We start from the raw sequence: 15,265 nt of genomic DNA, 5'->3' as shown, positions 1-15,265 counted from the left end.
AAGCTAATTACACTTGCAAAACGCTAGTGTTTATCGGGAATACGCATGCCAATTCCGCATGCGATATACCCGCGGCAGGAGTTGCAGAATTGCCGTGAAAATTTCCGCGGCAATTCAGCAACGTGTTCACTTAGCTTAATGGGGTAACGTTTCTCCTTGCAGAGAGTAACATGTCAAGCCTGACATGCCAAGGTGAGGAGACCTGCAATGCTTCTCTGGGAAATATGCAAATAGTCTCTTCAGAGAGGAACAGGACTAGAACTCTAGTGCTACCTATAGGAAGTACCAACTCCAAAAGTCAATATCGACTCTCTAACAAGTGGATCCCGGTCAGATGCCTCTCACCCAGCCAAACCAGATCTCACACTTTGCACTGACGAGGGGCAGTACCCCAAAACATAGTGTCTGCAAATTGAGATTTTGGTTTTGGCTTTTATCCTAGGTCATGTGTCAAGGCTCGTTAGAGAGTCGATATTGACTTTTAGGATTGCTACTTCCTATAAGTGGCACTAGAGTTCTAGTTCCGTGCTGCGCCAATCCTCTGGAATGCTCTACCCCAAGATATTAGGACCATCCACAACTTGCATAGCTTTAGGCGCTCACTCAAAACTCATTTGTTCAGAGCGGCCTATCACGTTCCCTAATCAGTCATTTTATGTTTGTGTGTGTGTAGCCCATTCACTATCTCACCTACCCCCCACCCCCTGAAGATCGCTGGACCATCATTGTAAATACATCATTGTAAATACACACCTGTGCTTTGTATCTCCCCACCTCATTGTAGATTGTAAGCTCTAACGAGCAGGGTCGTCTTATTTTGCTTTATTGCTGTATTGTTAACATTGTTACCTATGACTGTTGTGTTTGAAACTGTTAAACTGTAAAGCGCTGCGGAATATGTTGGCGCTATATAAATAAAGATTATTATTATTATTATTATTAGTCCTCTTTCTCTCTGAAGAGACAATTTGTTTCTTTCCGCATTAGAAACCCACATTGCATTTTGTATTGGCTGACTGAAATTATACAAGAAAATTAATAATGTAACAAAATTATTTTTATCTTTCCCCATAGCCCCTTTTTAATGACCAGGCTCTATACTAAAAAAAATGTTGAAATACAGGTAAAATAGGAGGAATCTTTGCCCATTTATGCCAACCTTCTTACAGGCTATGGGTTCCATTCAACAAGCAGTTTGTCCCAGAATTTTTCCAATTTTTTGTGCAACTCAAAATTGTGCAAAAATTTAATGACCTTTGCCATTTTTATGCCAGACCCGGCCAGCTCTGCCAATGTTTAGAAAAGTGGGACGAGCTTGGGTATAATGTAGTGTAATGGTTAGGTAAATTGGCAGAGAAATATACTCCAATCACTTATTACATGAAAGGTATGCACGCCTCTTAATGAATTTGCCGCATGTTATTCCAGGACACTGTTCTTTAACATTCTCGTTCAAGACGCCACTCTTGATGAATTGGGCCTATGTGCTAAGTTCACTGGCAGAAAATTCCACAATAGCTAATACTTTTTTTTTAGCAGCTAATACAATGTCTATACATTGAACTCTGCTATAATAGACCTCCTTTCTCTCATTACCAATTCCATTACCATGTCCCACCTCGACATTAAAGTCTATTTAAGCTTCATTCAGGATGTGTTAGCATATAGATGTCCTTGATAAGCCCCTGAATGGACTTGTCAAACTAATTGCCTTTATAAAAGTCTGAAAAGAGTTTACCTACAAGGGAAAGGTCCCCCACTCCCAAACTAGTACATATCAGCTCAGATAAACAGAGAAAACCAATTATCGCCCCAGGGGACAATGAAAGCCACCTATTAGGACACATAAAATGTTCACACCATGAAGCTAGGAAATAACTGGGTTGGAAGCACTTTGAAGATCTGTGGCCATTTCAGTAGTCTCGCTAAAGGATTTGCTCGGTCCCAGGAATATTTTTCATGTTTTTGGTGGACAACTCATGGAATAGTTCACATTATGATTTGATAATGCTGCATCCTACAAACCAGAGAGTTTTGCAAACAGCTGTCTACGGTTGGGTCAATTTTCCTTTTGGAGGAGGCTCTGTTTTGGCTGATATAAAGAAGGCTGCTTAATTCTGGAGGAGGTCTCATTTTCCCCAGTAAATATGTCTACAATGAGATCCAATAGTTCACTTGTTAGCAGCACATTTATGTGTTGACTATCAAAGAAAACAGAATGTGTTGTCATATGACAGCAAGAGTGACGTCAGTTAGCAAATCTTGTGGGCACCATTGAATGCCCATGAAACCAACACTCCTGGAAGGTTTTCTGTGAGTGTTGCCAAGATGATTCCTCATCAGACTAAGCCCTGGCATATAGGGGCACATTCAGGGGTCAGGAAGCAGTGGTAAGTAAGGGTAAAGTTTGTAAAATGGGGCATAATCATGAAAAAAAAATCACAAGCCCCACTCAGACCATACTTTTTGGTTTCTCTTAGGACTGGTGAATGTCACCCCTAGGTATTATTTTTCTACTTCTATGAAAGTTCCTCTTTCATCACTGATCTTTGGCCCATGTAGTAGGGTTATTTTGAAGACCAAAGCACCACCATCTCAAATGTCCACATATAGTCACTATAACGTTGTATTATGTGTTAAGACCAATGTGTAATACCAATGCCTGCATGGTTCATCTCTTTCCTACGGCCGTTCTTCCTCTGCCGTGGTTTCCTGCTCTCTTGGACCTTCACACGTTCCGCAGCTCTGTCTGCGACATGCTTAGTGCCCTCCCCACTTCTTAAAGTGGCAGTGTGCACACTCCGGCGGTACCTAAACCTGAAACTGCTCCGACTTTACTTGAACCTGAAACCGCTCCGGCGGTGGCTGATCCTGTAACCGCTCCAGCAGTACCTGATTCTACAGCCGCTCCGGCGGTACCTGAACCAGCACCAGCATCTGTCCAGTCTTGTATTCCAGAATCCACACTGTCTGAACCAGAATCAGTGTCCGTCCTGTGTTGGACTCAGAGTCCATGACCGTGACTGTGATCCTGACCTTTGGGGACAGCTGTCACAGTACCGCGGGGACGGCCCTTGGAGTGGTACTCAGCGGCTACCTTAAGATCAAGCCTAACTCCACCATCAGGAGATCTAGCGAAAACCAGGTAGCTGATTAGCCTGGTTTTTTAGGGTAAGCCCGGCCTGTGGCACAGTGGGTCTACAATCCGTGTGTTTGACACAGTGTCTAGACCCAGTTTAGCTATAACTAGTACACATCCTTCTGCAAAGCAGCCCTTCCCCAATGTCTACTTAGCTGTAATCCCGAGATGCTATATCATAAGGCTCAGAGCCAGAGTCCAGGCGCACATTGAATTGGTGGTAATAAAGTGTGGCCTATTGAAATAGGGGCTGTATTTATGAAAACAAATGTATTCAGAAAAGGGATTGAGAAAAGATGGTAAATGTTCTCCTACAGGAGAACTTAGATCCATCCATGATAAAACATGAGGCCCCATGTGTCAAAATTGGTCTTAGTGAAACTATGTTTTTCCTGCCTTTAGCAAACATTTTCTTTATTTTTCTAGTACAGATGTGATAAGCCCCATAGGGTTAAAGTTAATAATTCTCCAGCACCTACTTACTTCATGGCATCTTTACTAATATATAATAATGTTCAACTTTGGCTCTCAAATCATAAATAATGGGAAGGTACAAGCATTGATTTGGAACAAGGATGGTGTCAAGTGTCGGGGAGTTTTGCTACAAATTCCAAGAATGAAGCAAAGTCAAAAGACATCCAATATGAATTTCTTCTCACTCCACTGATCTCTTCCTCTCCAAAAATAGTCAAGCAGTCAAGCAGATCCATCACTGCATTGCCCGCCAGTGTATCTCAAGTTCACAGATTATTCCTTTTAATATTTAATCAAATACAATAGATTGTTGTAACCTCTGGAATCTAATTTGGAATCTTCAAATACACAAATGAGTTTTCACTTTGCTTCAAATGTAATCTAAAAAATCATAAATTAACCCCTGGAGGACTCATTATTTTTTTAATCATTTATGGGGTTTTTTAATTTTACACTTATTTTATTTATTATTTTTATCACAAGATATTCAGGGTGATTTATTCCCTACATTACCTGTAAAAATTGCTTACACTTCTAAAAGACATGATTTATTGTACTGAAATTTGGACTACATGTCTTGGTCTGTTAGAAACTAATGTTTTAAAATGTCCACCTTTTACATCCATGCACGCCTACATGCGCTGTTCCATATTCTTAAAAGTATTCCGCAGGATGTCTGGGGTCATAGCCTGAATTTCTTGCTATATGTTCTCTCGGAGTTCCTGAAATGTTCGTGGCTTGTTACTGTACACCCGAACCTTTTCTCTTGATCAAGACCTTTCAATTCCTGAACAACAGTAACTCTGTATGGGTGAACAGAACTATTCTTGGCAGCTCATTGACATGTGGAATACGACATGCCTGTCTCCTAGGAAAGCCTCTGCAACAATTTACGTAGATATGACAGAAATTGCTGTTTCATATCTTGAATTGTTTCCTGTTCTTGTACATCCCAGCTCATTTACCATTGACAGACACGGTTTGGAAGGTGGATTTTGACCTCCAAAGTTCTTTAGAAACTCCCTTTGGCACCTCTTTTAAGGACTCATCTTTTCAATAAGTTTTAAAAATGAAAACAAGCTCCTCCAGACTGTATTTGTACACTGTTAATAAATGAAGAAGGAATTCAACAGGAGTGAAAAGCAAGCACCACACATCAACTACCGACATGCAAAAAGGTGTGGAGGAACTCTATTTCGAAGTGGAGATGACCGGTGGAGGGACAAGTCAGCGAGGCCACTCGGCGAGGTTGCTTCTTGACACTGTCGAAGAGGTTCATTGTACTCGTGTTTCTTATAAACTAAAGTATCTACAGTCCAAATTTCAGCATGGTCGACTGTCTCTTTTAGAAGTTATAGCAATTTTTCACAGTAAAGTAGGGAATGAATCACCTGTATATATTTTTAGCTGTAATATACTAACATCTTGTTTGCATGGCGGTAGATTAGTTGTTGGGTCTAGTGATGGGCGAGCAAACGAGAGAGAGATAAGAGGGATCCTCCAGAAAAATGCTCGAGTTTCCTTTTCAATGTCATTATGCTCATTACTCGAGTCAAGCTCGTCTGAGTGCCCAACATGCTTGATTCGAGTACCCAGCACTCGACGACTTCAGTACTCAATTATCACTAGCCAGGACTATGGTGGGATTTAATGTAGCCTGGGCTTTCTGCAAATACTCAGTATTAGGACCTTATCACATCGCAGGGAATCTCTATAAAGGCCCTCATACAAATTAGACTAAAGTAATCTGAACACGCAGATATTGGCGGGATAGGCCAACAGTCTAATGTGCATGGGGGCCTCCTGACCCACTTCCAACAGATGATATTGTAATAAAGAAGGAAACAGTCTATGAAACTTCAGCACCTGATCAATGACTGTCTCATAGACCACACAGGAGCACTCAGCCGAGCCAACAGCTCCTATGTATCGGTGTCAGAGTTGGGAGAGATAGTTGTCAACTGAATAATCATTCTTACGATAGTTTTTTAAATGTGTATAAAATCTTGAAGCTCTCCTCAAGGAGAAACTATACCCCTTTCACCATCTAAGGCCATCACCCAGTCAAGTTGTAACTTACTTTGCACTGATGAGGGTCAAGAACCTTGAAACAGCTGTCTGCAAATGGAGTTCTTTGCCTAATGGAGACAATCATTTCAAGGCTTTTAAAAAAGGGTCAATATTGACTTTTATTATTGCTACTTCTAATAGGTGGCACTAGAGACCCTTATACTTTCCTCTTTTCTATTTGAAAGATGATTTCTCTTGTTGCTGTCAAATGAGGGTCACTCACCAGTCTCTCCCTTTGAATGTGATGATCAGCACTGATTACACAATCAAAGGGATGAATATCAGAGATCAGATGTTTCTGTGATCTCCACCTTTTGACCAAGACCCTGGCCATGTATTACACCGCCAATGCCATAAGAAGGATGTGTAAGCTCTTCATGATGCGGTAACTGCCTGCTGCTGAGTATGAGCATTTCCATCCTGGATCATCAAGCACAAATTTTTTTAGCCTAAAAATGAATGCTAAGGGTACGTTTAATTGGCTTCTTTTTCTGGTGGATTCCACCTGAAACCTGCCTGGAAAAGCGGTAAAAAAACACTGTACAAATGAATAGCAATGTCAAAATTGACAGGTCTTAAAAATAAGTGACTAGCCCATTCTCCAGGCGGCTTATGTGGCTAACTGATATATATATATAATAAAAAAAAAAAGACATTAAGACATTAGTGGCAAAGTACCAGCAAAACTGACAAAAGGGCATCTAAGAAGATACTTCAAGAAAAACACCAACAGCGTTTTCTTGAAGTATGTTCAGCTTAAAAAATATGTGAACACTGAGGCATCTAAAAGACGCCATGTGCACATAAACTAAGAGTTGCCAAAAGGTGAAACTATCATGTGCTACAATATTAGACACAATCCATGGACCTGGTGTGCTGCCATTACTGAAAAAAAAGCAGACTATTTCTTAAACTTGTACAAACCCTTAAAAAGAAGAATTTTCTGGGACTTTTGATTTTTTTTTGTACTTAGCATCTCTTCAATAAATCAGCTATTGACATTCTCCTTTTACCTTCGGATATAAAAACAAGTACAGCCTCAATATAAATCTTCACTCAAACATTGTAGGAGTTTAGCAAAACATTCCCAATGAAGAAAGTTTAGAAGACTTTTTCCTAGCTTTTTATAATAGGCCCTATTCAGAAAAGCCAAACCATTGTTCAACATGAAGGTAAGTGGTGAGTACGACTCCAAATCTTCAATGGTCTCCAGTTTAGTGAGGTTGGGGGTAGGGCTGGAGGTACAAAGGTGAGCCTACGCCCCTTTTAAAACTTTTTTTTTTTTATCAAGGATCAGTCCTAGGCCCCCTCCTCTTCTCTTTGTATACTGCCCCTATTGGACAAACAATCAGTAGATTTGGGTTCCAGTACCATCTCTATGCTGATGACACCCAATTATACACCTCTTCTCCTGCTTTCACTCCGACCTTCTTAGAAAACACCAGTGATTGTCTTACCGCTGTCTCTAACATCATGTCCTCCCTCTATCTGAAACTGAACCTGTCAAAAACTGAACTCCTCGTGTTCTCTCCCTCTACTAACCTACCTTTGCCTGACATTGCCATCTCCATGTGCGGTTCAATCATTACTCCAAGGCAACATGCCCGCTGCCTTGGGGTCATCCTTGATTCCGAGCTTTCATTCACCCCCCACATCCGATCACTGGCTCGCTCTTCTTATCTGCATCTCAAAAACATTTCTAAAATTCGCCCTTTTCTTACTTTCGACTCTGCAAAAACTCTTACTGTTTCTCTTATTCATTCCCGTCTGGACTATTGTAACTCTCTACTAATCGGCCTCCCTCTTACCAAACTCTCCCCGCTCCAATCTGTCCTGAATGCTGCTGCCAGGATCATATTCCTCACCAACCGTTACACCGATGCCTCTACCTTGTGCCAGTCATTACACTGGCTACCCATCCACTCCAGAATCCAGTACAAAACTACTACCCTCATCCACAAAGCACTCCATGGCTCAGCACCACCCTACATCTCCTCTCTGGTCTCAGTCTACCACCCTACCCGTGCCCTCCGCTCCGCTAATGACCTCAGGTTAGCATCCTCAATAATCAGAACCTCCCACTCCCGTCTCCAATACTTTACACGTGCTGCGCCGATTCTTTGGAATGCACTACCTAGGTTAATACGATTAATCCCCAATCCCCACAGTTTTAAGCGTGCCCTAAAAACTCATTTGTTCAGACTGGCCTACCGCCTCAACGCATTAACCTAACTATCCCTGTGTGGCCTATTAAAAATAGAAAAAAAAAAAAAAACACATAATTAGGTTCCTTGCATCGTGTTCTCATACACTTTATGCAGTTAATAGCCCTCTGTGTCTGTACTGCTACATACTTAAGCAGTTAACTGGTTCATGCAGCCTTACATGAACACCCGAGCCTTACACTATGGCTGGTCCAAATAACTAAAGCAATTGTTACCATCCACCTCTCGTGTCTCCCCTTTTCCTCATAGGTTGTAAGCTTGCGAGCAGGGCCCTCATTCCTCCTGGTATCTGTTTTGAACTGTGATTTCTGTTATGCTGTAATGTCTATTGTCTGTACAAGTCCCCTCTATACGTTGTAAAGCGCTGCGGAATATGTTGGCGCTATATAAATAAAAATTATTATTATTATTATTATATTTTTTATCATGGGAATAAAAAGGAATTTCTTTAAAAACTATTACTCCCACCATAGTCTAATATGGTATGGCCCACTCAGTGATCATGAGAAAGTAATGTAGGCCCTGTAGGCAGTGTTTCCATATAGCTTGATTTATGACGTCATCTGTAGAGAGGGTGAGGGTTCCTCCACCATTGTGGGAGAGGCTTTATTTACAGACTCCTTGGCAAGAACACATTCCCTGGCTTCTTTCATCAGTCTCATCGCTGTGTGGATATGTTCTCCTTGGCTTGGGAGAGATCAAAGGCAACCATTGACAGCACGGCCCACAGTTCACTGGTCATCTGCATGGCATCTAGAACAATGCAGGTCATCTAGCCTTGTGATGCATTGTTACTATCCCGAGTCCTAAACATTCCCTACCACGGGATGAAAACCGGGATGAAAACTCCAGAGGAGCCTTTCATAAACTTTTTTTGACATTTTTGAATAATCCTCAAAATACATACATTAAATAACGGTCTCCTCTCTGGCTTAATAAAGGGGGAAGGTAATCCTAAGCCCAAGAACTCCTCAATTAAATACAGATAACCTAACGTTACATTCATTTGTAGTCTTTTTTTTAGACTTTTCTCAAACAGGAACTACTTAATGAAACACTCCTTTTTGGAGTTTTTGGAAGTTATTCTTTACCTCGAGAAGTTTTGTAAAAGTTTTTTTTTCCTGAAGTGTTCTTTGCTGCCTTTTGATTGGACAATGAGTAGCTTGTCTGGAGAGCGTTCCTCCAGGGTCCACTTCAAAGAAGTGACACTCACTTTCTTTTTTTTTTCTTTCCACCAGTTTTCAATACATCTTTAGCAAAAAACAATAATAATAAAAAGTTGAAAAAACTTCTCACATTACTAAGATTTCCCCTTAAAAATTAATAGGATGAGTTTTTCAAAAGTTTTTGAAGAGGATTTTGGAGAAAGCTGAGCACAGAAATTGGCTTTTACCAATGGTCCCATAATATGTAGCAGTGATGCGCATGCCCAGCGCCCACATCATACCAACCATTCTTGTGGTCAGTGTGGGTCACGGTAGTCCAATACCAGATCGATCAGTCATCTGTGTTTGACTCCTGTCTTTATAGCAGATTCTATGGATATACATTTTAAGTGCACAGGGGACACAGATGGAGAGAATTTGTGATACTCCCACGTATTAAACTGTGGCCTGTAAAACCTCAACTCAAGAAAGTAAAGTTAATGTGTCCAACAAAATTAGAGGACTTTATGGTGATAATAGGAAAACCCCTAAATACTCAAAAATCAGCTCAACAGGGGTTGTACCAAGACCAGGGGTTGTACCAGAGGAAAGTTTGGAAATGTGTCAATAATGAGAAGGTGGTCCTCCTACTTTGAATGGAGCAGAAATTATACATGGACACTGCCACGATAGACAGTATTAATTAGATAGACCATTTCTTGCCCCCCTCAGTCCTCCTGCTATCATTATAGACTGGTTACTTACATAGGACTGCTGGCCAGGCAGGAGCCCTAGTATACAGGACACATTACCACTGTGGACCCTACGCAATGCCCTCCACAATTAATGGACTTTGCTGAGAAGCTCCAAGGATCTAAGACATGGCCCTCTCGTTACTGACGGACTACAATCACCAATTCTTTACGAATGCAGAATTCTAAACTCTGTGTCTTTAGAAAATCCTTATTGGTGTGGAGCGATCTCCCAGAATCCTGCAGATGCTGCTTCTTCCCATAGCCAAGTAATGGGAGTCATTGTGCGGCCCAGGTTGTTGTGATGCTTGGGAACCGCTAATTCCCTTACAAATAACTTTCTTTATGAGAGGATAATAAGCCTTGTCACTGTCACTGTGGTCTCTTATGAGGGTCTCGCTGCTAGGAAATGAGGTCTTAGCCGGCATGCTATGACACAACCCGCTACATGACAGCAAAGGAGACTTCTACCGCGTCCAAGGGCATCAAGATATATACAGCTGATGGTAACAGTGGAAAACATGTATGATGCATAGAAGTCTTACACTGTATGTAGGGATATAGCCCTGACCTCATCTTCAGTGAGCACACACAGTAACCAATGGAAATGTGTGTGGTAGTGGCATCTTTGTGAGAATTTAGAGTAAAACCTTCCGATTAGACAGAGGCCCACGTTCACAGTAATTTCTTAAAGGATTCCATAATTTTAGGGGAATTCTCGATCAAAAGTGATCCACTGTATCATGCCTAGTGCAAGGCCTAAGAGGGAGCAAGGGGTCTACGAGGGAGCACAAGGACTAAGAGGGAGTATGGGGAATAAGAGGGAAAGCAGGGACTAAGAGGGAGCGCAGGGCCTAAGAGGAAGCGCAAGGACTAAGAGGGAGTACAGGGCCTAAGAGGGAGTGCAGGGAAAAAAGAGGGAATGTAAGGCCTAAGAGGGAGCGCAGGGTCTGAGGGAGCGCAAGGCCTAAGAGGGAGGGCAGGGTCTGAGGGAGTGCAAGGCCTAAGAGGGAGCGCCGGGACTAAGAGGCTGAAACATGACACGTGAATTCACCCACAGTATAAAATACGATGCCCACATTGTATCCACACACACAGTATGATGTTTATGATGACCCTTCAGTAGCTCCACAATCCGCCACACAGTATTATGTCTCAACAGTGCATCCACGCAGTATGGTGTTCTCACACAGTATGATGTGTCCCACAGCCTCCCACACATTGTGATGTCTCTACAGTGCTCCCATACAGTATGGTGTTCACGTACATTATGCTGCCCCACAAACCTTCACACAATACAATGCCCCTTCAGTGCCACCACACAGTACAATTCACAGGGCCCCTTCAGAGCCCTCACACAGTACAATTCCCCTACATTACATCCACACAGTATGATGCCCCTTCAGGTCCTCTACACGGTATGATGACCATACCATTCCCTTAGACAGTACAATGCCCTTACCAATCCACTACACAGTATAATTTCACAGAGCACAATGCCTCTACAGTAACTCCACATAATATAATGCCTTTTCAGTTCCCCCACATAGTACAATGCCCATACAGTACCTCCACATTACATGATGCAACTATTGTGCCACCACACAGTAGGATGATCTTTCCGTACATCTACACAGTATGCTGCACCTACTATATCCCCACACAGTACAACAGTATGTTGTCCCAAAATGCATCCACACCAGGGCCGGAGTGGCCATCTGGCAACTCTGGCAAATGCCAGAAGGGCCTGTCTGGTTATGGGCTGCCTTGTCTGCTATGTTGTTAACAGAATCTGTGTTCTCAAGATACCCATACTGTTAAGAGTTGTGATGGAGCACAAAGTCGCTGACTCCATCACTTACCCCAGCAGGCCACAGGTATCATTAGAAATATTGGTCTTGTAGTAAATCTTGCTTTCCTCCATCCAGAGTAATATTAGTAATATATCCCCATCTGGTGCTTGGAAATGAGGACAACATGGACCTGTGTGATTACAAATGCCAGGGCTGAATTTCAGTCCCAGTCCATACCTGACCCACACATTATGATGCTCTTCAAAGATCCCAATCAGTATGATGCTCTCAGTACCCACACACAATATGGTGCCCCATACAATGCTCCCACACAATATGATGATCCTTCAGTTCCCCCACACAGTATGAAGACCCTTCAGTACCACCACACAGTGTCCTCGCATGGATTAGTTATGCCTCTGGAGGTTTGCCCCTTTTAGGTACCATAGCATACATGTGACTGCTACCTCTGCTCCCATAGCTCTGCTGGATGGAGATGTATCACAACAATATAACTAGGCCAGCCTGTCACCCAGGGATTCAGGAAAGCTCAGTGACAACCCCACCAGGAGCTGTACTGGTGGCCATTTAGGTCGTGAGCTCTTCCAGGAACATATAAGGTGAATATTCACAGAGACTTTTTTAAGGACACGGTAGAGGAACAGTAAATTCCAGGGCACGTTCATGTCTCGAGCTGCAGGAGCCTTGGGATTTGTCTGGCCCCATTAAGCATTACACACGATACAAGACTATCATTTAGGCATTTACATACATTGTCATTCAGATTTCTGCGAAATAATAAAAGTAATGTCAGAAGACGGTTTTAACATAAACTCCACTTAACTCTGAGAAGTCCAGGGACTAGTATCCGGGCTTGGTCTGATGCTAACATGGATGTCAGCAAGAAAATCTACAGTGATTGTATCAGATTAGAGCATCTTCATCATCCACGCAGACTTTTCTAAAAAGTTCTATAAATGGAGAGACTGTGAGGGTCCTAGCCTGGGACTGGTGACCAGCATGTCTGAGGTCATGACCGGTGGGAGCATCAAAAGCTCCACCACTCTGACAGTTCAGGCAGGGGGTCTTCCATATGTGAGGGCTTCTGTGCTCCCGACGCTCCTCCATGGACTTTATTTCATATACCACATAGTGAAGATGCTGCCATTTCCTTTGCAGTTGTCTGCACCCAAATACTCAACCGACATCGACACTATTTTTTTCATCTATTTACTTTTTTTTTTCAGCATTTTTAGCTTCAGCATTTTTTAAAAACTGAAACTCTTCCATTTTGCAATTAAAACACAACTGCAATTTTACATGGGGCTTTTCGGTCTCCCCATAAATGCACCAAAGGGCATGATTTTTCAGCAAATCACATCCGCTTTGCTTGCAGTGTACGGCAGGGTTCACACGTGGTTTATTTGGGATGGATTTTACCCGCAGCTTTCTAACGTGAAATCAGCGCAGTTTCTGCTTCAAAAATCTGCACAAATTTCAGTACTGATTCATGTATAATTTTTGTTTTGGAAGCGCACCTAAAATAAAATATATCTGTGGATATAGGGTCCTAATTGAGTGAGTTAAAACTGCGCCAAAAAAGTGCATTTTCTCATCAGAAAAAGCAACAACAATAAACGGATTCTGCACAAAAAAAACCCTAAAAGGTTTAGCTTAAGTTAAACGCCTCCATTTTGCTGGTAACTGTAAAGTCCTTTGGCTTTTAAATGAAAAAAATCTGCACCAAAGACGCAACGTGTGAACCTGACCTTAAATGAAGTTGATCTCCAGCACAAAATATTACTACAGAAAATCTGCAACTTAAAGTATCAGTAGATGAGAAAGTAAGAGACAAATCTCGTTTACATGTTGCAGATATTTTCCTGTGCGGGACGGATTCAGCGCGGATTTGACCTTTTCCCAAAAGAAAGAATGAAATCTGCACCAAATCCGCAGATTTTATTACAGGTGCGCTGCAAGAAAAATCCACAGAACCGTCACTGTTCATACAACTTTTTCTTTGTAGATTTCCTGATGAGGAAAACAGATTTTTATACTTCGTTTCTATTTTCTATATTTTTGCTGCAGATTTTGAGCATATTTGATGCATTGTCCTCCCAGAAGACATGTTAAGAACTGACATAGTGTTTTGCCACACAGGAAAAAGAAAAACTGCACCATGTGAATTATAGCCGAGGTGCGTTTTAGGCTTTCAGCTTTTTTTTTTTAACATGGATTTAGGCACCAAAACACACATTATTCACTGACACCAATCAGAGAGACTTCTCTTTTCGGCATTATTTACCCTTTAAATCGATAGGAAGGGAAAAGGAAAAAAAAAGCCAAATAAACTCTGCTTGCTTTCAGTGAATGGGATGAGAACGCAGCTTTTCTGTATCTGATCCAGACCCTTCTTCGTCGTCAGTATCACTGCTACCAGCGAAGGTTCCAAAAGTATCATACGACTAGTCCAAAAGTTTATTTAGCCCCTCTGTATGGGGTGCGGAGGGAGGTCACTGGTACTTACACCAGAAATGGCGTAAATAGCAATTCCATAATATATACTGATGACAGCGCAGAAGAAGGGACTTTATTTCTCCGCTGCGGTAAACTGTACTCTGTACAATGGGACAAAAGGCGAAGTGGACAATTGGGATTTGCGTTTTAAGCAGTTCTCTCACATAGGATCGCTTTCTATAGAGAGAGCGGGGGAGAGGATCCCAGCACATTCCCATGTGTTTCTCCTACCTGAAAACTCGGATGAAGTCGCCGCCAGGTTGCCCAAAGCCGCAAAGTAAACTATTCCCATTACGCCAATGTGAACAGCGCCGCAGAATCCCATCCTGAGAGGTCCGACCACATCCGACAGGTCCCTAGAGCGATCCTCTCCTGCGGGAAGGCAGAGCAGCCTCACACTGTGCTTGTCCCATCGCTCAGGGCAGAGGAACATCCAACATCCTCCCTTCCCAGGCAATGAATGGATCCAGACTGCAGCACACTCTACCTGTGCACCCAGACGCCACGCTGGGTCCTAGCTCCCACCTCATGAACTTTCTCACAGAGGGAAGTTTTTTTTTTAACATGGAATTTTATTTGGCAGTAAAACTCTTTTTTATGTGTCTTTTTGTGTTCAGGTTTATTTATTTTTTTTTTGTTCTGCTAAGTTTTTTTACTTGTATTTTTGGAGAAGATCCTGTGCAAAAATCTACATAAAAAATATTCAAAAGTTTTTCATTTGAATGAGAAAATGCGCCTATAATGGACTGCATGAGTTTATTCTTTAATGGTACCCGCCAGGGATGTCCTCTATCACCACTGCTTTTTGCAATGTGCATAGCGCCCCCCGCTGCTGTAGTACTCATCCATCCCAACATCCACGAAGTAATGGTAAGAGACAAATATTTAGAATTGAGAGTCCTCAGTGGTTGATACCTTTTAATGGCTAACTTCTATCCACTGGCTAACTCGGTACCAAGATATATATCTTTCCTGTGGTAAGAGACAAGGAATTTAACCTGATGATGTTTTACTGACATTGACCCAATTACACATCACCCCCCTCAGCCCCAAATTACATGCCCTCTTAGCTATCTCTTAGGCTATAAGGTCAATAAGGTCAATAAAGGTAAGACGGAAGCCCCCCTAAATATATCCAACTTCACTAAAT

General features: G+C 42.1%; 1 protein-coding gene across 1 annotated transcript in view; it reads right to left on the bottom strand.

The window, feature by feature from the left end:
* Positions 1 to 14,843, bottom strand: part of EVA1A (eva-1 homolog A, regulator of programmed cell death) — a 519,112-nt gene extending 504,269 nt beyond the window's left edge. Inside the window, exon 1 of the mRNA XM_077291535.1 lies at positions 14,347 to 14,843. Coding sequence (XP_077147650.1) covers positions 14,347 to 14,548 — 202 coding nt within the window. The 5' untranslated portion in view covers positions 14,549 to 14,843. The remainder of the gene's footprint in view (positions 1 to 14,346) is intronic.
* Between the last annotated feature and the right edge of the window lie 422 nt (positions 14,844 to 15,265).

This window comes from Ranitomeya variabilis, chromosome 2, assembly GCF_051348905.1.
Source record: "Ranitomeya variabilis isolate aRanVar5 chromosome 2, aRanVar5.hap1, whole genome shotgun sequence".
In the NCBI taxonomy this organism is placed as follows: Eukaryota; Metazoa; Chordata; class Amphibia; order Anura; family Dendrobatidae; genus Ranitomeya; species Ranitomeya variabilis.
Note: the sequence above shows the minus strand (reverse complement) of the source record. Positions and strands in the feature narration are given on the sequence as shown.